Consider the following 26568-nt stretch of genomic DNA (forward strand, 5'->3'; position numbering starts at 1 on the left):
TCTTATCCTGTAGTATACCTGTAACATGGCTTGTGTGGAAACCCACTGGGTCTCTGCCACTGACGGGAAGGTCTTTTCAGGGGTAGGATTCAAAATTTTGCAATAATACTGCAGTCTGCAACTTCAATTCATGTAGTCACTTGTTTTAAATGAGTTACCCATCACGCCAGCAAAGTTGATCTGCTTGTCAACTAATCACTTTACATTCATATTCCCACCTGCATGTTGTTTTTTCAGCAGTTAATAAAACAACCTCATTGTGACATTAAACAAGCCCCCCTTCAACCCATCAACTGCCAAAACCTGCATATGTGGTTTTACCTCTGGACATTCAAATCTCTGCACTTTTGTCCTAGTTCATGCAAGTCCTGTTTGCTTATCAACCCTGCATCTATGAATCCCAGTCAGCAATGCCTTAAATTTAAGATCCTCATCCTTGTATTCAAAACATTCTGTGCCTCAGGAGTCACGCCACCTACTTCAGTCCAGCAATAGTGTGAGAATTCTGCACTCCTTCTTGAGCATCATCTGTTTGCTTTGCTCAGCTTGGGTATCATGGTTTCAGCTGCCTTGTTCTTCCCTGAACCTTTTTGCCTCTTCTCTTCCTAAAAGGTGTTCCTTTGAGTACATTACCTTGTTGACTGGACTTCGGTCACTTGTCTTCATCTCCTTATCTGTTGTCTGATAGTGTTCTTGGGAAGCACCCTAGGGCATTTTTCACTAAAGATGCTATATAAATCCATGTGTTTTGTTAGTCACTCCTGACCAACTGATAAGTTGTTTGGGCTTTGGACATTGCTCCGTGCATCTGGTGTGTGCTCAGTGTACTCTTGACCAGTTCCACTTCCTAGGGCTCCCTTATTGTGCAGTGAGCAGCTCCCTGTGTATCTATTTTGGGGCATTCTTTCTATATGTCTATCATGTACGTAGACCTATAACGTGGGCTCCATGTACAGTTTGATGGCCTGACCTACTTCAGGTTGGTTGTGTTCCAAGCCCAGCATAAACCTTGGAGCACTGGAACAGAAGTAGGCCATCCAACCCCTTTCACCTTTGTGTAAAATTTGATGTGTGTTACGTATTAAACCAGAGCTAATCTGTAGGGTAACTCCATCTACTCAGCTTGGTCTGTAACCCTTAATTCTTGTCTCTAATTTATCTTCTAAACTGAGATTGATACATTGACTTAGTCTCAATAACTTTTTGGAGAAGGAAGTTCTAGATTTCAAGAAGTTATGTGAAGAAATGCTTCTTAACTACCCAGCTCTAATTTTGATATTAGGGTCCCACCACCAAAGCAATTAGTTTTTCTCTTAAATACCTCAGTTAGGCTTGCCCTTAATCTTCCACACTCAAGGGAATCTGTGCATATCATCCTCATAATTTGACCTTTAATCTTGGTATCATTCAGGTAAATGCTTGTGTTTATCAGAATCTCTAATTTCAATGTGAAAATTGAAGTTGCCAAAGTTTGCCAAGTTTTATAGGACATTTGTTTGCCATGATTTTGTTTATTGTGTTAGATTTGGACTTTGGCTGCAGGAATGAGTTGTCACAGAAAGGAAAGATTAGATGGTTGCAGGATTGACTTTTGAGGACTATATTGGATGTGCACTGTGATGAACGTGGTTCATATCAGAGAGTGCAACTTAAAAAGAATGTGGAGAGGTTTGCCTGGCTTTTTTTTGGATCTCCTTCCAAATGGTAATTCCATTTTTAAATAATTGCCCATGGCCACCTCCACCCATTTTGCAAAGGGTTTATCTTAATGAAAGTGCTTGTAATGAAATGATCTTGTAGAAGGTGCAGAAATGATTGTGAATGAATGATCTACAGTTTTATGAATATCTCCTAGTGCTGTATTCTGGTACTGATCAGAAAGACAAAACTGCAGATGCTAGAAATCAGAAATAAAAATAGAAAATGCTGGAGGTATCCAGCTGTTCAGGCAGCACCCAGGGGAGAGGAAAAACTGGGTCAATTTGGTTTTGTTTTTCTATTTTTGCATATGCTGCCTATTTCTCTAACTTCTGGTAGCCACTCCTGTTTTCCCTTTTTTCTTCTCCCCTCCTTGTTTTCCCTCATTCCTGTGGCCCCCTCACCCCTTCTCTTTCCCCTCCCCTGCCCTCACAACCTGCCCATCACCTCCCTTTGGTTCCCCACCATGGTCTTCCCTTTATTCCATGGTCTACTGTCCTCTCCTATTGGATTCCTTCTACTTCAGCCCTTTGCCTCTTCCACCTATCACATCCCAGCTTCTCACAAAATTCCCTTTAATCCCGCTCCCCCACCCACCTACTTTCCCCCTCATACCTGGACTCTCCTATCACCTGCCAGCTTGTGCTCCTCTTCCTTCCCCTACCTTTTTATTCTGGCTTCTGACTTGCTGAATTCCTCCTGCATTTTTTGTGTGTTGCTCCAGATTCCAGCATGTGCAGAATCTCGTGTCTCAGTTTTGCTGCCTTGTCTACTTGTGTTTTATCTCAGATTTCCAGCATCTGCAGCATTTTCCCTATCAATTCATTGTGTAGATTATTATTTAAATTATGAGTCTGCAAAATCAGAAAGCTGAATTGAATCCATGAAGTTGATTTTGTTTTCTCTTGAATATTTATTAATAGAATTTGCTGAAGCACCCAGAATTAAGCAACAGCCAACTTCTGGCAGATTTTCTCTCCCCTGATGGCTGTGAATCACAATTTCTGGAGAAAATCCTACCGGATGTAAATCTGGGTATGTTAAAATGTTGAACATTTTGTATGTAACCAGGGGCATTTCAGATGTGGAAGCCATGGGCCAATATCTGACCAGCAGTTATGTCTGAACTTAATACGGAAGTTTGCACAGTGGCAAACTCATAAGCTGGAACATGGCCAGGAGACATGGGGTTTCATTTATTTTCATTCTTGAGCGCATTTCCCGGGGGTTCCAAGGGTCTCATCTACTTTCGGGACCCCACAAGGAATCCTTGGGCAGCCCTTGCTATCCTCACATTCTTTAGAAAGTACCTCATTTATGGAAATAAAAAGTTCCTTTCAATTGCAAATGAGATTGTGATGAAGTTGGAAATCAGACCACTTCTATCCTGAGCAGAGCGTCTGTTATTAGTGAAGTGAATTAGTACCCATCAAATGTAATATTATCTTCTGTTATAGGGAAAATTATCAAGTCTGTCCCTGGAAAGCTGATAAAGGAGGTAAGTCACAAACATCTTTCATAGACTTTTTGCACATGTTGTCATCAGCCATGGTTAAGCAGACAACTGTTCCCAGATCTTTCCCTATGATGGGCTGCTCAGGAAAGCCAGAAACAAATTCATCCTAATGACCCCTGGAGTTATTTTTTTTCCACCTCACAATTCCCCTGATTTCTCCCACTGGATCTGAATGGAGTGCATCCTTGTGTAATCTTGATTGCTGCATTGTATGTGGCCTGGAGCAATAGATTATTTCATAATACTTTCCTCATAGAAATTGGAGGACAAGTTCCTCGCCCGCAGCTCTCCACCACCCGCACCCCCCCCCCCCCCCCCCCCCCCCCGCCCGTTCCCCATCCACTTAAATTTACCCGGTAGGTCTACTAATTCCATCAGAGTTCTGGGTGCACAAACCTGACTTCATGTTTGAACAAAATCTGCAGCTGGTGGAAGTCTGAAACAAGCTGGAATTTCTGGAGTCTGACTTTAGATAGAGTCCTTATTGAAATGTTGTGAAATATTGACTTCCCTGTTCATCTTGACATAATTTTCACAACCTTCTAACTATTTCTGGAATCTTTTGTTTTTGTTCCAACTGTCTGGTCTGCTGCTCATTGCCTAGCTGATTCTGTCCTCTGAGTTGCAAAGTTTTCACTGCTTGAATCAGTGAACTTGGCACAGACCATAGTGCATTGTTGGTTCAACTTACTCTTTGTTTTCTTTTTAAAGCCGATATCTGTAGAAATGGTCGGGGAGTCTGATCTGAATCAGTTTGTTGAGGTTGATTGAAACTGTGATGTAGAGGAGCAAAACTGGTCAGCATATCTCCTGGTCGGGGTTGACATGTTCAAATCAAATCATGCAATTAATCATCAAATTTCAGTGGCCAACAAAGTATTTCAATTGGATACAAAGAAATGTCACAAAAGGTTTGGTCTAAATATTGTATTTGCAATAGGGTGTAGCAGCATATGTGTACATCACATATTTAATGTGGCAAATGTCATCTCAAGGCTCTTCACAATATTCTCATTAAGCAACAGATTGACATTGAACCACATAAAGAGAGAGAATGGCAGGTGGCCAAAAGTTTGGTCAACATGTTAAATGGGGAACAAGAGATTTAGGAAAGGAATCTACAAAAGGATTTGGAGCATTGTCCTTGGCAGCTGGAGGCAGAGTGACCAGTGACAGAGTAATTAAATCTTGAGATGAGCAAGATATCAGCACTGGGGAATTGCAGACAATTAAAGGAGGTCAAAGGTAGGGAGGGTTGTGGCCATGGAGGGATTTGAAAACGAGATGAAAATTTTTAATCCCAGGCACGGTTTCCCTGGCAACCAATATCAGTTTTAAAAAAACATGAGAGTAATGGGTAAAAGTATTGGCACGAATTAGAAAGAGATAGCAGAGTTTTGGTTGACCTTAAGTATGTAGAGGGTAGTATGAGTGAGGTTGGTCAGGAGGGCATAGGAATAAAGTCTGGAGAATGGGTGAATATCTTTTAGGAATGCATGGGCAGGTTATTGTAGCTGTTGGGGTGGGCGTAAGAAATTCCTCCTTTGGGCATTGTTTATCATTTCCATAGGAGCCAGTGGCTAGTTGTCAGGATCAGGGCCATTCAGGATTCCTCCTCCTTACCTCAAAGGAATGGAGTCAGTTCCATCAGCAGGTGCTGCCGTGCTGAAACGGTAGCTCCCACTGTCTCTTGCTGGAGACTGGACTGATCCTGCTGCCTCTACTGTTCCAAGCAGATAACAGTCTGCAGGACAGACTGCGGAAAGTGGAGGGGTGGGTTAGTAAGTTTGCGGATGACACGAAGGTTGGGGGTGTTGTGGATAGTTTGGAGGGCTGTCAGAGGTTACAGAGGGACATAGATAGGATGCAGAGTTGGGCTGAGAAGTGGCAGATGCAGTTCAACCCAGATAAGTGTGAAGTGGTTCATTTTGGTAGGTCGGCGGAATATAGTATTAATGGTAGGACTCTTGGCGGTGTGGAGGATCAGAGGGATCTTGGGGTCTAAGTCCATAGGACGCTCAAAGCGGCTGTGCAGGTTGACTCTGTGGTTAAGAAGGCATATGGTGTATTGTCCTTCATCAATCGGGGAATTGAATTTAGGAGCCGAGAGGTATTGTTGCAGCTATGTAGGTCCCTGGTCAGATCCCACTTGGAGTATTGTGTTCAGCTCTGGTCGCCTCACTACAGGAAAGATCTGGAAGCCATAGAGAGGGTGCAGAGGAGATTTACAAGGATGCTGCCTGGAATGCAGAGCATGCCTTACGAAAGCAGGTTGAGGGAACTCGGTCTTTTCTCCTTGGAGAGATGGAGGATAAGGGGGGACCTGATAGAGGTGAATAAGATGATGAGAGGTATTGATAAGGTAGATATTCAGAGGCTTTTCCCCAGGGCTGAATTGGTGGCCACAAGAGGACATAGATTTAAGGTGCTGGGGAGTAGATATAGAAGAGATGTCAGGGGTAAGTTTTTTACTCAGAGAGTGGTGAGTGCATGGAATGGGCTGCCGGAAATGGTGGTGGAGGCGGATACGAGAGACTGTTAGATAGGTACATGGAGCTGAGTAAAATAGAGGGCTGTGGGTAAGCCGAGTAGTTTCTAGGGTAGGGACATGTTCGGCACAGCTTTGTGGGTTGAAGGGCCTGAATTGTGCTGTAGTTTTTCTATGTTTCTATTATCTGCTTGGAATCATAGAGGTATAAAGAGGTAGCTTTTATCCAGACTTACAAATAGTGGGATTTATTAAAGGATTGTATTGACCTCATTAAATTATAGTTTGTTTTTCTGTCCTACTGCAGTCTTCATTAAATGTCTTCTCCATGTTGCAATCACTGTATAACCTATGTATTGTTCCCCTGTTGCTCTTGTGTAGAAAGGTCAGCACTTGGAATCGTTCCTCACAGCATTCATCAACTCCTGTGAGGCTCCCAAACCCAAACCAAGCCGGCCAGAGCTCACCATTCTCAGCCCGACCTCAGAGAACAATAAGAAGGTGAGTTAAGAGGCACTGTATCTGATAGGAGTTTGTAGAGGGAATCAATCAATGATACACTACAGTGCTTTCTTCTCTTCATAATAGTTCTCACAGGGGCACCTTGGAGTAATCTGAAATTGTAGTTAGTAGGGAATATATATTTTTTTACATTCTTAAATATAGTTTGGAGGAGAAGAGGGTGATTTTAATGTGTCTTAATTCCTGTACTTACACCAGCACTACAGCATTATTAAATTAATGCAGGTTGCAAAACTGGTTCACTGATACCTGAACCAAGGTCTTGGAGGAACACTGGCTGTTTCAAAAGTTCATATTAAAACTGGAGCTACACGCAAAAAATGCTGGAGGAACTCAGCAGGTCAGGCAGCATCTATGGCGGGAAGTGAACAGTCAACATTTCGGCCCGAGACCCTTCTTCAGGACTCCTGATTAAGGGTCTCAACCCAAAACGTCAACTGTTCATTTCCCCCCATAGATGTTGCCTGACCTGCTTAGTTCCTGCAGCATTTTTTGTGTGTTGCTCCAGATTTCCAGCATCTGCTGTCTTTCTTGTGTGTCCTCACATTAAAACTGGCCAATTTTAGGAGAGGCAGTATTTAAAGAAAATAAGTAAGTTTCTGGATGTATAATTGTGTTTGTGTCACAAGGAAATGCCTGTAAGTTCAGGATGTGCATGTAAGTGTCAAGATATTTTTGGAAAAGAAAATGCATTCTGTCTGGTTGAGACTGAGGTTTGACATGATGGGGGCACCTTACACACAGATATGTCAAAAATTGGGGGATGGAGCAGGACTGGAGAATTGTTTGACAAATATTGGAATGTAAGAAAGAGAAGAGGGAGGAAGCCATTCATCCCCTCATACCTGCTCTGCCATTCAATAGCATCATGGCTGATTTTTTACCTCACCACCTCTTTCCTACACTAATCCCATATCCCTTTAAGCCCCTGTCTTCAACATGCACAGTAACTGAGCCTCCACATTCCAGAGATTCACAATCCTGAATGGCCTGTTTTGACTATGTCCCATGGCTGTAGGAAAAACATCAACCGTGTATCTATGCTGTCAGCGTCGTGAGAATTTTGTACATTTCAAAGAGTTCACCTCTTGTTTTCCTAAGCTCGACCATATGGGCCCAGCCTCTCCCCATGGGATGAGTGCTTCATCTCAGCAATCAATCTGGTGAACCTTTACTGCACTCCCTCCAGCACAAGTAAGGAAAACAGACACTCTTCCAGATACAGTCTCACCTGGGATCCATATAATAGTCTAATGCCTTTCCACTTGAATTCAAATCCTCTTGCAATGAAGAACAACAGACCATTTGCCTCCAATTACTTGCTGTACTTGCACATTAACTTTCATTGATTTGTGTACAGTTCCCTCTGAACAACAGCTCTTTTTGGTCTCTTACTGTATATAAAAAAAACATTTTTTAAAAAATCTTTTTCCTACCAAGTTGTTTGGTTTCACATTTCTTCACATTATATGCCATCTGTCATGCCCTCAGCCATTCACTTAACCTTTCTGTACCCACCTGAAGCCTCTCTGCCCTCTCCTCATGTCACACTGCCATCCGGCTCGGGTATGATCCCTTCATTCAAATCATTGATATAGATTTTTAGCAGCTGGGGCCCTGGCACCGATCCTATGATACCCCACCAGTTTCAACCTCCTAACCCAAAAATAAGCTGTTCATGCCTATGCATCCTCATTTCATGCAAGTGTATCATCCCCAGTCAAAAATACCATAGTTTTGTTTAGTATCCTCTTGTGTCATGCCTTAATCAAAGGCACTCTGAAAATCCAAATACACCACATCTATCAGTTCACTGCATCTGTTCTGCTTCTTACAACTTCAAAAATCTCTAGCTGATTTGCCAAATGTGATTTCTTTTCATGATTCCATGTTGAGCTTTGTCTACCCCTTTTATTACTTTGTAAGTGCATTATTACCACTTCCCTAATAATAGATTCCAGCAATTTCCCAACCACTGATGAGAGGTTAACTGATCTACACTTCCTGTTTGCTTGTTTCCTCCTTTTTTGAATAGTAAGGTTAGGTTTGCTACTTTCTAATCTATGCATAGCAACTGAGCCTTTATATTCTATGCTATGGAATTTTGGAAGATGGAAACGTGTGCATCCACTGTATCTATAGCCGCCACGTTCAAAATCTTTGGGGTATAGGACATCAAGTGCTGGGGTTTTACTGGCTTTCTTTCCTATTGATTTCTCTATTACTAGCTTTTACTAATTTCTCTCTCTGGGAGTTTTTAGTGTCTCAGAGTCGAGCCCCTGGGCCCACAGAGTCCACATCAACCACCAAGCACCCATTCATACTAATCCTACATTAATCCCATTTTCAAATTGTTGTTATATTTGTATCTTTATCTTCATCTTCCATGAAGACAGTTAATTTCTCTATTTCCTATTATAATTCCTCCTGCCTCATTCTGCAAAGGACCCACTTTAATTTCTGTTAATCTTTTTTTACATAGCCACAGACACTTTTAGTCTGTTTTTGTACTTCTTGCTTGATTACTCTTGTACTCTGCTTTCCCTTTCACTTTAAATGTCATTGCTGAGTTTTGAAATTTTTCCAATCCTCGGGCTTCCTACAAATTTTGGCAATATTATAAGCATTTTGTTTTAACCTTTAATCAAATGCTATCCTTCACTTCTCTTGTTTGGATCACTTTTCCTATTGGGTTTTTGTGCATTAAATGCATACACATTGCATTAATTCCTTAAATGTTGATCCATTACTTGTCTGCTGTCATACCTTTTAACAGACTTTTTGCCAGTCTTCAGATGTCACGCTGCCTTACTGATGGCATCATAAGAAGTGTCTGTTACCTGTTTCTATTGTAAATGGCACTCTGTGTGTGAACTAGTGTGAAGCACCATGCTGTGGAAGGAAAAATCAGTTAGTATTTTTAATGGATTCCTATCTTTCAGCTTTTTACCGACTTGTATAAAAATAATGCTAATCGCTCTGAAAGCACAGAGAAGAAGTATAATCAGAACTACTTCATGGAAATGATGACGTTGGATGGCATTTATGATTACATGATGTATGTGGGTAAGTAAGCATTTGGACTTGGATTTGCTGGCCAGAATTCTTTAGCCATTTGTATAAAGGTGGAGCCCTTTAGAATTGTAATCTTTCTAGGATTGTGATCCTTTAGTGTGTTGATGGAGATTTGGTCAACTCACAGTCTTGAAGAGTTGTTAGTTACTTTTAGAGCCTCAAAGGAAAGTGTCCCACACCATCCGGGACATGCCGGATTGCAGAGGGACATTGATAGGATGCAGAGCTGGGCTGAGAAGTGGCAGATGGAGTTCAATTCGGAGGTGGTACACTTTGGAAGGACAAACTCCAAGGCGGAGTACAAAGTTAATGGCAGGATTCTGAGTAGTGTGGAGGAACAGAGGGATCTGCAGGTTCATATCCACAGATCCCTGAAAATTGCCTGACAGGTGGATAGGGTAGTTAAGAAAGCTTATGGGATGTTAGCATTCATAAGTCGTGAGATCGAGTTTAAGAGCCGCGAAGTAATGATGCAGCTTTACAAAACCCTGGTTAGACCACACTTAGAGTACTGTGTCCAGTTCTGGTCGCCTAATTATAGGAAGGATGTGGAAGCGTTGGAAAGGGTGCAGAGGAGATTTACCAGGATGCTGCCTGGTTTGGAGAGTGTAGATTATGAGGAGAGACTAAGGGAGCTAGGGCTTTACTCTTTGGAGAGAAGGAGGATGAGGGGAGACATGATAGAGGTATACAAAATATTAAGAGGAATAGACAGAGTAGACAGCCAGTGCCTCTTTCCCAGGGCACCAATGCTCAATACAAGAGGGCATGGCTTTAAAGTAATGGGTGGTAAGTTCAAGGGAGATATCAGAGGAAAGTTTTTTACCCAGAGAGTGGTTGGGGCAAGGAATGCGCTGCCTGGGGCGGTGGTGGAGGCAGGTACATTGGTCAAATTCAAGAGATTATGAGATAAGCATATGGAGGAATTTAAAATAGAGGGATATGTGGGGGGAAGGGGTTAGATAGTTTTTAGGCGAGGTTTAAAGGTCGGCACAACATTGTGGGCCAAAGGGCCTGTATTGTGCTGTACTTCCTATGATTCTATGCCCTCTTCTCGTTACTACCATCGGGGAGAAGGTACAGGAGCCTGAAAACCCTCACTCAATGTTTCAGGAACAGCTTCTTCCCCCCTGCCATTAGATTACTGAACAGTCTATGAACCCATGAATACTACCTCATTATTCCTTTTTTTGTTGCACTACTTATTTTGTAATTTATAGTAATTTTGTCTCTGTACTGTACTGCTGCTGCAAAATAATAAGTCAGTGATAATAAATCTGATTCTCAAAATATGCTTCCTACTTCCCTCTCTTTCTCGATTAACCCACCAAGGAAATAATTACTCAAGATTTACCCCTTCCCCCAAATTCAGTTTGTTATTTTTGACCCATTCACCCTTGAGGCTTATTAAGGAAAAGTAGATCACCAAAAATACACCATGCAAACTAGTGCAGTAAGAATGGTTGTTATCGAGTATATTCTTCCAAAAAAAAACAAATTGTATATCGGTGCAATTTTAAAAGAACTTTTGTATACAAGTCTGTTATAGAACTATGGTATGTAAATTCCTGTGGCCCAAACCAAAATTTAATGTTGATAAGGACAGGATTTGATTTTGATAGGCAGGTTCTGATTAGGGAGAGTTGATGGCTTTATGAGGGGGATATCCTGTTTCACTAAATTTGAGTTTTTTGAAGAGGTAACCAAGGAGATTGATGAAGGCAGGGTAGTAAATGTTGTCTACATGGACTCTAGTAAGGCATTTGACAAGGTCCCATGTGGTAGGATGGTCCAAAAGTTTAAGATCCAAAGCAAGCTGGCTAATTGGTGATAGGAGACAGGGGATAGTGGTGGAAGGATGCTGTCAGCTATCTCCTGCCCTCTCTCTGGAAGAGTCTGCATATCCCACATTGGCCTCAGAACCCACAAAGCCAGATTGGAAGAAAGTCATCATTGATCCTGAGGGATTGCCTGGAAGAAGCAGCAGCAGCCACTATATCATGTTTATAATATCATGCATGATTTGCTTGGGGTGAAATTGGGAGGGTCTTGGTATTTAATTTTATATTTGGAATGCCCTATTTCCAACTATATACGGACCCCACTATAGATGTCCTCTCATTTGTACTGGTGGGAAATGTGAGCGAGGGAACATGAGCCATGTGTCCCACAGATTGTCAAATCCCTGTGAATACCACTGTTTTCACCAGAAGGAGCAACAAAGAAAAGGACCCAAGTGAGTAAGCCATGCTTGCTATAGATGACGACTAAATTTATTGTGCTAATGGTCAGATTTTGCTTTGATTTGCAGCCCGTGTCGTTTTTCACATCCCGGACTGGCTGCATCATTTGCTAATGGGTGGACGTATTCTCTTTAAGAACACACTGGAGGCATATGCAGATAATTACCTTCAGCGTAAGCTGGACCAGTTGCTCCAGGAGCATCGAGTGGTCTCCCTTATAACTCTGTTGAGAGGTGAGTAAAGGAACTTTATGCAGGGCATATGTTGAACTTCAGTGCCCACATCAGAGATTTCTATTAACAGTGCTTTGACTGTATTTCTTTCAACCCACCATCTGTTTTGCACAATTCCCTTGCCCATTGATACATGAAAGGGATGCAGGAAATGAAGGAGGAAAGCAAGAGACTGCAAATGAAAATAGAAGAGAGATGTGGGTGAGAAGGGGAGGAGGAGGGGAAATGCTGCTTATTAGGATGAGAGAATAAAAGTTCGCTAATGGGTGAGATAACACGATCCCACTGTTCCTTGTGCCCCATGTGCCCACGTATTTCTCTAGATTACTCCATTTCAGTCCTCTTCCACTCTTTCCAAGGCTGTGACTCCCTTTCACCTCACGCCAAAGTGCTTAATAATAACTCATTTGCTTGTGGGTTCAAGAGCCATTCCAGAGACCTGAGCATTAAATTTGGCTTGACATTCCATTGCAGTCCTCGGGTGTGTTGCACTGTTGAGTGTGTACCAGCTTTCGAATTAATCAAGGCTCTGCTTGCCGTTTAAGGTCAATGTAACAGATCTACGCACTATTCAACAAAGAACAGAGAATGTCTGCCCACTTTTTTGACTCCCCATTTCTCTTTAGATCAGCATCACCAGAACATTATCATTTATTTGTGGTCATTGTCTAATTACTCTTTGTGAGAGCTTGCTGTGTGCCAATTGTCTGCTGAATTTCCTATGGTATAACAGTAATGACATAAGGCAGTAAATGGGTTTATATAGCTAGAAGCATTTTTGTTCTTTTTGCTGCCAGCACTTTTGCTCATAATCCATTCAGATTTGCTTTCAACTAGAGTTTCTTTCAGTTGCTCATATTCAGTATCTCAGACTTCTAACTTCATATGTGTTTGGGCTTTTTTTTAAAGGCACTGAGTACATCGGTGAAAACATTTGAGCACCACCATAGAATGAAGCAATAGCATTAAACCGATTGTAAAATATGACTTGTTGGTATTAAATGCTTAGCAATTTTCATCTTACCAATCTGACTCCTACCTTTAAAGATCTGTGGCCATACAATCTAAAGCCTCCTTGTTCTTTCACAGCATTTAATATTCTTCCATTTATTGTATATTCCCTTGCCTTGTTTTACTCCCTTAAATGCACTTCATGTTTCTTTGAATTAAGTTCTATTTGCCACTTTTCTAGAAATGATTGCACAGCATATCATTGTGCAGTCTAAAGTCTTCACCTGTTATCCATGCACCAATTTTTGTATCATCTACAAACTTTTTTCATTGTGTTCTGTACTTAAATCCCTCTCTTGGGTCTTGTGGGCTTTTACTTTTTGACCCACGTACCAAGTTGGAGCGTATAAAAATCATGCTAAAATATATCAAACATGCTGACGTTCTTCAAAAAAAAATTCAGTCACATTTGTGAAGCATGAATGTACTAAATCCATGCTGACTGTCCCTCATTAGTGTGTGTCTTTTTAAATGAAGATTTGTATTGATCCTTGGAATGGATTCCAGTAATTTTCCCACCATTGAACTTAAAGCCAACTGCCCTGTACTTGGTTTGTCCCCCCCTCCTCCTGTAAACAGCTGTATAATGTTAACAGTTCTCTGGCACCACTCCTGAAGGATCCCGAGTGCAATCTGTTCTGATATGGAGCTTCCCTGGCATATTTCAAAATTTGTCACTTATAGAAATGATCGCAGAGCGTAAAACTGCCAGCAGTTCGGCATTAGGTTAATGTTTGAGAGGGGAGCAACTCTTTGAGAAAAGTGTGCTTGTCAAAAAATAAATTTCTTCCCGTATTAATTGTGGCAGCAACTAGTTGAGAATTCACTTGGAACCAGTGACATTGTATTGGGGAAAACTGATGAGAAGCAGACTAGTGGATACAAATTTCGTTACACTTGATTTCAAACTAAATTATTTCTCAGGTGGAAAGTCTAGTGGTGTGGAAAATTAATCTATGTTAGAAATGCTCAGGCCTCATTCACTATTAATGAGATCATGGCTGGCCTTGACCATGAGATCTCTTTGCTGTCTGATTCGCATACCTTCCAATTCCCTTGGGGTTCCGCAGTCCTACCAAATCTCAATCCCTAACATATCCAATGACTGAGCATCCGTTGCCCTGAGTTAGAGAACCCGTATGGGAATTTCTCCTTAATCCCACATGACCCCTTGTTTTCATACCTTGCCCAGTAGTACTGGACTTCAGACTAAGGAAACAGCCTGTTGACATCTGCCTTCTCGATCCTTCCTAGAATCAGTTTGTCTCAATATGAACACATTTTCTCAATTCCTGAAATAGCTGTTTCTCAGAAAGCCAAGAGGTCAAATAGTTCAATTGTTTACAGGTTGAATTTTAAATGTCCAAGTGAAGTGGCAATCTTTGGAAATAATGTAGATCAGTGTGATATGGCTCTGTATGGAATTCCCCCAGGAATCTGGTATAACTTTGGGTATAAAACATAGGTAAAATAGAGGGATAAGGGAAATTTAACCCTTTGGAAATGAATGTGGGGGGGATGATTAGTAAATTTGCAGATAGCAAAAACAAAAATCGGAGGTCTTGATAGTGAGGGGGAGAAAGGGCCTTTTTTCCCATAGAGAGCTGCTCTCACTCTCGAGGGAGGATAAAAGGGCCTTGCTCTCACTCTCCAAACTTGGGCCACTTACTCTGCCTCTTGAGCCAAAGCATCGGTCCCCCACTCTTACACTGACCTGCTCCTTAACCCTAACTTCTTTTTATTGGCTGCTGCTAATTAGCCAGTCAATTATTACTAACAATATGCAAGTGTGCCTCTTTAAGGGTCCTGCTCACTGAAACTGAAGACAAAGTACAGAGATTCACCTCTTGAAATCTCCCGTTTTTCACCTCAAAGTCCCAGCTCCTGCTCACTGAAAATTTCTTTTCCGTGGCGTCAACGTAGTTAGACCAGGACAGGTTATTGGTGATGTTCCAGGAACTTGAAACTCTCAACCCTTTCGACCTTAGCACTGTTGATGTAAACAGGAGCATGTGCACCGCCCCCACCCTTTCTGAAGTCAATGACCAGCTCTTTTGTTTTACTGACGTTGAGGGAAAGGTCGTTGTCATAACACCATGTTACTAGGCTCCCTACTTCCTTCCTGTACTTCGAATCATCATTTGCGATATGGCCCAGTACAGTGGTATCATCTGCAAATTTGTAGATGGAATTAGAGCAGAATCTGGCCACACAGTCATGAACGTATAGGGAGTAGAGAAGAGGGCTGAGGATGCAGCCTTGTGGGGCACCAGTGTTAGAATAATTTTGGTGGTGGTGTTGTTGACTATCCTCACTGATTGCAGTCTCTTGGTCAGGAAGTCAAGGATCCATTTGTAAAAGGAGGTGTTGAGTCCCAGGTTACAGAGGAAGTGCTGGTAAATGGGATTAGTATAGATAAATACTTGATGGTCACATTAGACATGGTGGGCCAAAAGGCCTGTCTTGGTGTCGTGTGATGCTATGGCTGATAGTAGATATAGCTCACACCCCATTCAATAAGGATCACTGAATACAGTTTTTTTATTAAAGTAGGATATTAAAACACATTCTGACTTATGGAGCTCCTTTAGATTTGGGGTCAGATCTTTAAAAGTAGTATGGTGGATGGAAAAATACAAACAAGTAGATAGTCTTACTTACAGAAGCATTAGATACAAAATCCAGGCGTACAATGAGGCATCCGTGTAGCATGTGATTGGACTCTGGACCACACTGCCTGGGGTTGTGGTGAGGGCTGGTTCCATTGTGGTCTTCAGGAGGGAACTGGATAAAGATATAGTGAAGAAAAGTTTGCAAGGCCACAGAGAAAGGGCCAGGGGTGGATCTAGTGAGTTGCTCTGGAAGATAATCTAGTGTGGACATGTTGGGCCAAATGGCCTGTTTGGGAACAGTGTGATTCTTTTTCAATCGGAGCGAGAGGCGAGCGAGCGGAAGCAGCCGAGGAGTTCCAAACAGATAAGTTTTTTTTCCTCTAACGGTTCAGGGATTGCGGGGAGTAACTGCACAGGCGCGTGACGTCAGTCGCTAGCGCGCGAACAGTTGTTTAAAAAGAGAAGGGAAGTCTTTGGCGTTTTCGATCAGGAGCAAGAAGATGGCGAGCAGAAGCAGCCGAGGAGTTTCGAACAGAAGTTTTTTTTCTTCTAACAGTTCGGGGACAGCGGGGAGTAACTGCGCAGGTGCGTGACGTTAGTTGGTAGTGCGCGAACAGTTTAAAAAGAAGGCTGCCATAACCAGCGGGCAGCGTCGGAACAGGCAGCAGAGTGTTTTGGGCTTTGGCTCAAGGGGCTTCGGTGTAAAGGGGCGAGGTGGGAGAGTAGCTGGTAGGTAAAGGTAAGGTTTACCTGTTATCTGTTATAAATTTTTAAGTAGGATAAAACTAGGTGGGGAAAGAATTAGTTCAAATGGAGGACACGGTGGTGTGCTGCAGCTGCTTGATGTGGGAGCTTGTGGACCTTGCTGTGGTGCATGATGACCACGTCTGCAGTAAGTGCTTGAGGCTGGAGGAACTTCGGCTCAGAATTGATGAGCTGGAGTTGCAGCTTCAAACACTGCGAAGCATCAGGGAGGGAGAGAGTTATGTAGATACTGTACATCGGGAGACAGTCACCCCCCTTAGAGCAGGTACTTCTGGGGTCCAGGAAGTAGATAGAAGGGTAACTGTCAGGGGAGGGAAAAGGGAAAAGAAAACGAACAGGCAGATAGAGCAGAGGACCCCGGAGGCTGTTCCCCTCAATAACAGGTTTTCCACTTTGGAAGCTGTTGAGGGGGATGACCTGCAGGGGCCTAGCAGCAGTAGCCAGGTCTCTGGCACTGGGACCAGTCCTGCTGCTCAGAAGGGAAGGGAGGAGAAGAGGAAGGTAGTAGTGATAGGGGACTCGATAGAGAAACAGATTGGAGGTTCTGTGAAAGTGAGCATGAATCCCGGATGGTATGTTGCCTCCCACGTCCCAGGGTCCGGGATGTCTCTGATTGGGTCCACAGGATTCTTGAGCGTGAGGGAGAACAGCCAGAAATCGTGGTTCATGTTGGTACCAACAACATAGGTAGAAAGAGGGATGAGGTCCTGAAAAATGAGTTTAGGGAGCGAGGCAGAAGGCTGAAGAACAGGACCTCAAGGGTAACAATCTCGGGATTGCTGCCAGTGCCACATGATAGTGAACGTAGGAATAGGAGGAGATGGCAAATGAATGCGTGGCTGAGAAGTTGGTGCAGGTGGGAAGTTTTAGATTTTTGGATCATTGGGATCTCTTCTGGGGAAGGTGGGACCTGTACAGAGAGGACGGGTTACACTTGAACCCGGGGGGGGGGGGGGGGGGGGGGGGGGGGGGGGGGCAGGGGCCAATATCCTTGCAGGCAGGTTTGCTAGGGTGGTTCGGGAGGGTTTAAACTAGTTTGTGAGGGGGATGGGAACCGGAGGAATAGGTCAGAGGAAGAAAGGGATGAGGAAAAGTCAGATCTGACAGGTAGAGAGGCTTTGAGGAAGGAGAAGCAGAGTATAGGGTATAAAAGTAGAAAGGTGGATGGGCTAAAGTGCATTTACTTAAATGCAAGAAGTATCAGGAATAAGGGAGATGAACTGAGAGCTTGGATAAGTACATGGGACTACGATATTGTGGCTATTACAGAGACATGGCTGTCACCAGGGCAGGAATGGATATTGAATATTCCTGGTTTTCAGTGTTTTAAAAGGGATGGGAAGGAGGGTAGAAGAGGAGGAGGGGTGGCGATACTGGTCAGGGACACTATTACATTTGCAGAAAGGGTGGATAATGTAGAAGGATCCTCTCTAGGGTCAGTATGGATGGAAGTTAGGAACAAGAAAGGAGCAGTTACTCTACTGGGAATATTCTGTAGGCCCCCCGGTAGCAGGGATACTGAGGAGCAGATTGGGAGGCAGATTTTGGAAAGATGCAAAAATAACAGGGTTGTTATCATGGGAGACTTCAACTTCCCAAATATTGATTGGCACCTGCTTAGTGCCAAAGGATTAGACAGGGCAGAGTTTGTTAAGTGTGTCCAGGACGGATTCCTGTCACAGTATGTTGACAGACCGACTGGAGGGAATGCCATATTAGATCTAGTTTTAGGTTATGAACTGGGTCAGGTGACAGATCTCTCGGTGGGTGAGCATTTGGGGGACAGTAACCACTGCTCCATAACCTTCAGCATTGTCATGGACAAGGATAGGAGCAAAGAGGACGGGAAGATATTTAATTGGGGAAAGGCAAATTATGAGGCTATAAGGCTAGAATTTGAGAATGTGAATTGGGATGACATTTTTGAAGGGAAATGTACTATGGAGATGTGGTTGGTGTTCAGGGATCTCTTGCAGGATGTTAGGGATAAATTTGTCCTGGTGAGGCAGAGAAAGAATGGCAGGGTGAAGGAACCATGGGTGACGAGAGGTGGAACAACTAGTTAGGAAGAAGAAAGCAGCATACATAAGGTGTAAGCAGCAAGGATCAGATAGGGCTCGTGAGAAATATAGAGTAGCAAGGAAGGAACTTAAGAAGGGGACATGAAAAGGCTTTGGTGAGTAGAGTTAAGGAGAATCCCAAGGCTTTTTTCTCGTACGTGAAGAGCAGAAGGATGACGAGAGTAAAGATAGGTCCGATTAGAGGCAAAGGTGGGAAGATGTGCCTGGAAGCTGTGGAAGTGGGTGAGGTTCTCAATGAATACTTCTCTTCAGTATTCACCAAGGAGAGAGGTCTTGATGATGCTGAGGACAGTGTTGGTAAGGTTAATGTTCTGGAGCATATAGATATCAAGAGAGAGGATGTGTTGGAGCTATTAGAAAATATTAGGACAGATAAGTCCCTGGGGCTTGATGGAATATTCCCCAGGCTGCTTCACGAGGTGAGGGAGGAGATTGCTGAATAGTTGGCTAGGATCTTTGAGTCCTCGTTGTCCACGGGGATGGTACCGGACGATTGGAGGGTGGTGAATGTTGTCCCCTTATTCAAAAATGTAGTAGGGATAGTCCAGGGAATTACGGACCAGTGAGCCTTACGTCTGTGGTGGGCAAGCTGTTAGAAAGGATTCTATGAGATAGGATCCATGAGCATTTAGAGAATCATGGACTACTTAGGGTCAGCCAGCATGGCTTTGTGAAGGGAAGATCTTGCCTCGCAAGCCTGATAGGGTTCTTTGAGGAGGTGACCAGGAAGATTGATGAGGGTAGTGTAGTAGATGTGGTGTGCATGGATTTTAGTAAGGCGTTTGACAAGGTTCCGCATGGTAGCCTTCTTCAGAAGGTCAGAGGCCAAGGGATCCAGGGAGGCTTGGCCATGTGGATTCAGAATTGGCTTACCTGTAGAAAGCAGAGGGTTATGGTGGAGGGAGTGCATTCGGATTGGAGGGCTGTGACTAGTGGTGTCCCACAGGGATTGGTTCTGGGACCTCTACTTTTCGTGATATTTATTAATGACTTGGATGAGGGGGTGGAAGGGTGGGTTAGCAAGTTTGCAGATGACACAAAGGTCAGTGGTGTGGATAGTGTGGAGGGCTGTCGAAGCTTACAGAGAGATATTGATAGGATGCAGAGCTGGGCTGAGAAGTGGCAGATGGAGTTCAACCCGGAGAAGTATGAAGTGGTACACTTTGGAAGGACAAACTCCAAGGCGGAGTACAAGGTTAATGGCAGGATTTTGGGTAGTGTGGAGGAGCAGAGGGATCTGGGGGTTCATATGCACAGATCACTGAAAGTTGCCTCACAGGTGGGTTTGAGTTTAAGAGCTGCAAGGTAATGATGCAGCTCTACAAAACTCTGGTAAGACCACACTTGGAGTACTGCGTCCAGTTCTGGTCGCCTCATTACAAGAAGGATGTGGAGGCATTGGAAAGGGTGCAGAGGAGTTTTACCAGGATGCTGCCTGGATTAGAGGGTATGGATTATGAGGAGAGACTGAAGGAGCTAGGGCTTTACTCATTGGAGAGAAGGAGGATGAGGGGAGACATGATCGAGGTATACAAAATATTAAGAGGAATAGATAGAGTGGACAGCCAGCCCCTCTTTCCCAGGGCACCAGTGCTCAATACAAGAGGGCATGGCTTTAAGGTAATGGGTGGGAAGTTCAAGGGAGATGTTAGAGGGAGGTTTTTCACCCAGACAGTGGTTGGTGCATGGAATGTGCTGCCTGGGGTGGTGGTGGAGGCTGATACATTGGTCAAGTTCAAGAGATTGTTAGATAAGCATATGGAGGAGTTTAAAATATAGAGGGATATGTGGGAGGAAGAGATTAGGTAGTCTTAGTTGTGGTTTAAAGGTCGGCACAACGTGATGGGCCGAAGGGCCTGTATTGTGCTGTATTTTTCTATGATTCTAATAATATTCAGGGCCTAGTTGAAGATGGCTTTGATATTACAGCATCGAACAATTACAGCACAATTCAGGCCCTTCGGCCCACAAAGCTGTGCCGAACATGTCCCTACCCTAGAAATTACTAGGCTTACCCATAGCCCTCTATTTTACTCAGCTCCATGTACTGATCTAACAGTCTCTTGAAAGACCCTAACCTATCAGCCTCCACCACCATTGTTGAAAGAGTATTGCAATTATGGAAAAATTGGTAGCTAAGACTTGCTGGGAGGATGCCAGACTTAAAAACAGATAGTTATGAATAATCTGGAAAAGGTAGGCCAATACTCAGGAGAGCAGAGAATATCGGGGGAAAGTTGAGAAACTGCAGGAGCTGGAAATCAGAAACAACAACAGGTCAGCCAGCATCTGTGGAGAGAAAAATGGAGTTAATGTTTCATTTCAAAGGCCCTTCCTCAAAACAGTGAATAGTAAATATTCATTGTTCTCTTAAGTGGAGTGTGAAGAGATGCTGGAAAAATTTCTTGGAATGTGGTTTGTGTTAAATTCGTGTGCCATTGAAAACAGTGCAATATTCACATTCAGCACAATGAAAAATTTTGAGTGGAGAAGGGAAAGATGATATCGCTTGAGCTCTGTTTGTGGCATTCTCATGTAAGACAAAGTCAACAGCTCAATTTCCACACTGTTCCAATGGCCCAGCTCCTCAAAGCTCTGATGCAAGTTGTGCCCCTTATGTTGACTGATGCTCTGACTGCTGTCAGTACTGAACTGCTGATCCCTCTGTCTTTGACTTGGTTCCATACCATGGGCTTATCCTTCATGCTCCATGGTTGTATTGTGTTCTCTGTTTATTACAGTGCAAAGTTTGTTTTCGACTGACACTTTTACTGTTGGTGTTTATGTACAGTGATGGAGTGAAGGATTAGAGGCTGCTGTTTTATGGAGTTTATAAATCCCTCCTGCAGTAAATTATATCTGAACTACATCATTTTAACTTTGAACTGTATCAAGTGCTTCTTCATAAAATCATCTTACCATGGTATGTTTCCTCCTGATCGTGATACTTCCTAACCACTAGCTGGGTTGATGTGAGGGATTGAAACATGACTATTTGTGTTATAGATGCAGTCTTCTGTGAGAACACTGATACTCGCTTCACGGAAGACAGACAAAAGAGAGCAAAGCAAACCTTTGATGAAATGATGAACTACATTCCAGGTAGGGAGTTAGCGTGGCTGTGTGCAAGGAAGCCAGCAGTAACAAGTGGGGCAAAAAGTGCTGCTGTCATGAAGTTAGCTATGGTTTGCCAAGTGTTTGCAATATTTACTGTTATAAAAGCATGTCCCCACTACCCACAACATGAAGTGTGGCAAGGGTTCTATATTTGGGTACGCAAAGCTGTCACCAGGCACAAGGAAGCATGGCGTAATTGCAAATTTCAAGTTGCTGCTCTGAAATGCGGCATCAAGTGAGAGCAGTCACTCTCTGCTTCTCTGTACCACCTTCTATCTATCAGTGAGATAACTTGTTCAAAACACCTCACTTAGTTATCCATTGACCTGATGTACATAAAGTCCAAAAGAGGTGCATTTAAAGGAGGAATTTTCATTTCGGAGATTTGCTCTCAAACTCTGTATAATTTGGATCTGCACATCTATAAGACTGTTACTATGCACTGGTCTTAATTATGCATATATCGTGTACTGGGATTGCTCAGACAACTTTGATTATAGAACATAAAACAAATACAGGCCCTTTGGCCCACGATGTTGTGCTGACAAATATAAACCTACTCGATGATCAATCTAACCCTTCCCTCCTACACAGCCCAAAACCCTCCATTTTTCTTACATCCATGTGCCTATTTAAGAAGCTTAAATGTCCCTATTGTATCAGCCTCTACCACCACCCCCAGCAGTGCATTCTGGGCACCCATCACTCTCTGTGGAACAAAAAAAACTATCTTTGACATCACCCCTAAACCTTGGTCCTCTGACCTTAAACTGGTGTTCTCTGGTATTGGCTATTGCTGTCCTGGGAAAAAGGCGCTGGCTGTCTATCTGTGCCTCTCATAATCTTATACACCTCTATCAAGTTGCCTCTCATCCTCTGCCACTCCAAAGAGAAAAGCCCTAGCTTGCTCAACCTTTCGTCATAAGACATGCTCTCTAATCCAGGCAGCATCCTGGTAAATCTCCTCTGCACCTGCTCTAAGGTTTCCACATCCTTCCTATAATGACGTGACCAGAACTGAACACAAATAAGTGTGGTCTAACCAGAGTTTTATGGAGCTGTAACATTACATGGCTCTTGAACTCAATCCCCTGACTAATGAAGGCCAGCACACCATACACCTTCTTAACTACCCTATCAACTTGCGTGGCAACTTTGAGGGATCTATGGACTTAGACCCCACGATCCCCCTGTTCCTCCACACTGCTAAGAATCCTGCTATTAAACTTGTACTCCGCCTTCAAGTTTGATCTTCCAAAGTGTATCACTTCACACTTTTCTGGATTGAACTCCATCTGCCACTTCTCTGCCCAACTCTGCATCCTGTCTGTATCCTGTTGTAACCTATGACAACCTTCTACACTATCCACAAACACCTTCAACCTTCATGTCATCTGCAAACTTACTAACCCACCCCTCCATTTCCTCATCCAAGTCATTTATAAAAATTAGAAAGAGCCAGGGTCCCAGAACAGATCCCTGCAGAACACCACTGGTCACCAACCTCCAAGCAGAATACTCTCCATCTACTACCAGCCGTTGCCTTTTGTGGACAAGCGAATTCCGAATCCACACAGCCATGTTTCCATGCCTCATGACTTTCTGGATGACCCTACTAAGTCAAATGACTTAAGTCCATATACACCATATCCACTGCTCTACCTTCAATTTGTTTTGTCACCTCCTTGAAAAACTCAATTAGGGTCGTGAGATACAACCTGCCCCTCACAAAGCCATGCTGACTATCCCTAATAAGACAATGCTTCTCCAAATTCTCATAAATCCTGTTCCTAAGAATCCTCTCCAATTGCTTACCCACCACTGACACAAGACTCATTGGTCTATAATTCCCAGGATTATCCCTTTTACCTTTCTTGAAAAAGAGAACAACATTATAGGTTTAAGGTGCTGGGGAGTAGATATAGAGGAGATGTCAGGGGTAAGTTTTTTTACTCAGAGAGTGGTGAGTGCGTGGAATGGGCTGCCGGAAACGGTGGTGGAGGCGGATACAATAGGGTCTTTCAAGAGACTGTTAGATAGGTACGTGGAACTGAGTAAAATAGAGGGCTATGGGTAAGCCTAGTAATTTCTAGGGTAGGGACATGTTCGGCACAGCTTTGTGGGCCAAAGGGCCTGAATTGTGCTGTAGTTTTTCTATGTTCTATGTTTCTACTTGCCATCCTCCAATCCTCTGGTACCACTCCTGTGGCCAAGGAGGATGCAAATATCATTATCAACACTCCAGCAATCTCTTCCCTCACCTCCCATAGTAAACTCAGGTATATCCCATCTGGTCCCAGGGACTTATCTATGCTAATATTTTTCAGAAGCTCCAACACAACCTTTTTCTTAACCTCAACATGCTCCAGCACATTGGCCTGTTCTACACTGACCTCACATTCTTCCAAGTCCCTATCCCTGGTGAACACTGAAGCAAAGTATCCATTTATCCTTGAGCAGTCCTACCCTCACCCCAGTCATCCTCCTGTTTGTCACGTATGTGTAGAATGCCTTGGGGTTTTCCTTAATCTGACTCGCCTTCCCATGTCTCCTTCTAGTTCTCCTAAGAACAGCCAGAGGTCCTGGTACATGTTGGTACAAACGACATAGGTAGGGAAAGGAATGAGGTCCTGAAAAGAGACTATAGAGAATTAGGAAGGAAGTTGAGAAGCAGGACCTCAAAGGTAGTAATTTCCAGATTACTGCCTGTGCTAAGCAACAGTGGGTATAAGAACAGAATGAGGAGGAGGTTAAATGCGTGGTTGAGGGATTGGAGTAAGGAGCAGGGATTCAGTTTTCTGGATTATTGGGGCCTCTTTTGGGGCAGGTATGACCTGTTCAAAGAGGACGGGTTGCACTTGAATCCCAGGGGGACCAACATGCTGGCGGGGAGGTTTGCTAAGGCTACTGGGGAGAGTTTAAACTAGAATTGTTGGGGGGTGGGATCTGTACTGGAGAGACTGGGGAAGAGGTATTTGGCTCTCAAATAGAGGAAGCTAGGAGTAAGTACCGTAGGCAGGTGATAGAGAAGGGAAGTGGTCAGACAGGCTTGAGATGTGTCTATTTTAACGCAAGTAGTATTGTGAACAAGGTGGATGAGCTTAGAGCTTGGATTGATACTTGGAGCTATGATGTGGTGGCCATTACCGAGACATGGATGGCTCTGGGGCTGAAATGGTTGATTCAAGTGCCGGGTTTTAGATGTTTCAGGAAGGACAGGGAGGGAGGCAAGAGAGGTGGGGGAGTGGCACTGTTGATCAGAGATAGTGTCACGGCTGCGGAAATGGTGGACATTGTGGAGGGATTGTCTACGGATTCTCTGTGGGTGGAGGTTAGGAACAGGAAGGAGTTGATAACTTTACTGGGTGTTTTTTTATAGGCCGCCCAATAGTGACAGGGTTATTGAGGAGCAGGTAGGGAAAGGTGTGAGAACTACAGAGTTGTTGTGATGGGGGAATTTTAATTTCCCAAACATCGACTGGCATCTCCAGACAGTGAGGGGTTTAGATGGGGTGGAGTTTGTTAAGTGTGTTCAGGAAGGGTTCTTGACACAGTATGTAGATAGACCTACAAGAGGAGAGGCTGTACTTGATTTGATATTGGGAAATGAACCTGGTCAGGTGTCAGATCTCTCAGTGGGTGAACATTTTGGTGATAGTGATGATAATTCTATCTCCTTTATGTTAGCACTGGAGAGAGATAGGAACAGACAGACTAGAAAGGTGTTTACCCAGAGTAAAGGGAATTATGAGGCTCTCAGGCAGGAAATTGGAAGATTAAATTGGGAACAGATGTTCTCTGGGAAAAGTACGGAAGATATGTGGCAAATATTCAGGGGGTATTTGTGTGGAGTTTTGCATAGACATGTTCCGATGAGACAGGGGAGTCACGAGAGGATGCAGGAACCGTGGTGTATGAAGGCTATAATAAATCTAGTCAAAAGGAAAAGAAAAGCATACAAAAGGTACAGAGAGCTAGATAATGTTAGAGATCTGGAAGAGTACAAGGCTAAAAGGAAGGAACTTAAGAAAGAGATTAGGAGAGCCAGAAGGGGACATGAGAAGGCCTTGGCGGGCAGGATTAAGGAAAACCCCTAGGTGTTCTACAAGTATGTGAAGAGTAAGAAGGTAAGACGCGAACGGATAGGGCCTATCAAGCGCAGCAGTGGGAAAGTGTGTATGGATCCGGAAGAAATGGCGGAGGTACTTAATGAATACTTTACGTCAGTATTCACTACAGAAAAAGATCTAGGGGATTGTAGTGGGGACTTGCAGCGGCCTGAAAAGCTTGAGCAGAGGTTACAGAGGGACATAGATAGGATGCAGAGTTGGGCTGAGAAGTGGCAGATGCAGTTCAACCCAGATAAGTGTGAAGTGGTTCATGTGTGGAGGATCAGAGGGATCTTGGGGTCCGAGTCCACAGGACGCTCAAAGCGGCTGCGCCGGTTGACTCTGTGGTTAAGAAGGCATATGGTGTATTGTCCTTCATCAATCGGGGTATTGAATTTAGGAGCTGAGAGGTATTGTTGCAGCTATATAGGTCCCTGGTCAGACCCCACTTGGAGTATTGTGCTCAGTTCTGGTCGCCTCACTACAGGAAAGATATGGAAGCCATAGAGAGGGTGCAGAGGAGATTTACAAGGATGCTGCCTGGAATGCGGAGCATGCCTTATGAAAGCAGGCTGAGGGGGGACTTGATAGAGGTGTATAAGATGATGAGAGGTATTGATCGGGTAGATAGTCAGAGGCTTTTCCCCTGGGCTGAAATGGTGGCCACAAGAGGATAAGGGTTTAAGGTGCTGGGGAGTAGATATAGAGGAGATGTCAGGGGTAAGTTTTTTTACTCAGAGAGTGGTGGGTGCGTGGAATGGGCTGCCAGTAACGATGGTGGAGGTGGATACGATAGGGTCTTTCAAGAGACTGTTAGACAGGTACATGGAGCTGAGTAAAATAGAGGGCTATGGGTATGCCTGGTAATTTCTAGGGTAGAGACATGTTCGGCACAGCTTTGTGGGCCAAAGGGCCTGAGTTGTGCTGTAGTTTTTCTATGTTTCTAAGTCCCTTCTTAAGCTTCTTCCTGGCTACCTTATAATTCTCAAGAGTCCTGCCTGATTTTTGCTTCCTAAACCTTAAGTGTGCTTCCTCCTTCCTCTTGACTAAATGTTTCACCTCTCGTCAACCATGGTTCCTTCACCGTACCATCCTTTC

At 43.7% G+C, this 26568-nt stretch overlaps 1 protein-coding gene across 1 annotated transcript in view; it reads left to right on the forward strand.

The window, feature by feature from the left end:
* snx14 (sorting nexin 14) overlaps window positions 1-26568 on the forward strand; it is a 126449-nt gene that overhangs the window by 86475 nt on the left and 13406 nt on the right. The window contains 6 exon segments of the mRNA XM_052012425.1: window positions 2622-2733; window positions 3156-3196; window positions 6084-6203; window positions 9167-9290; window positions 11611-11775; window positions 21251-21346. Coding sequence (XP_051868385.1) covers window positions 2622-2733; window positions 3156-3196; window positions 6084-6203; window positions 9167-9290; window positions 11611-11775; window positions 21251-21346 — 658 coding nt within the window.

This window comes from Pristis pectinata, chromosome 3 (assembly GCF_009764475.1).
Source record: "Pristis pectinata isolate sPriPec2 chromosome 3, sPriPec2.1.pri, whole genome shotgun sequence".
Classification (NCBI taxonomy): Eukaryota; Metazoa; Chordata; class Chondrichthyes; order Rhinopristiformes; family Pristidae; genus Pristis; species Pristis pectinata.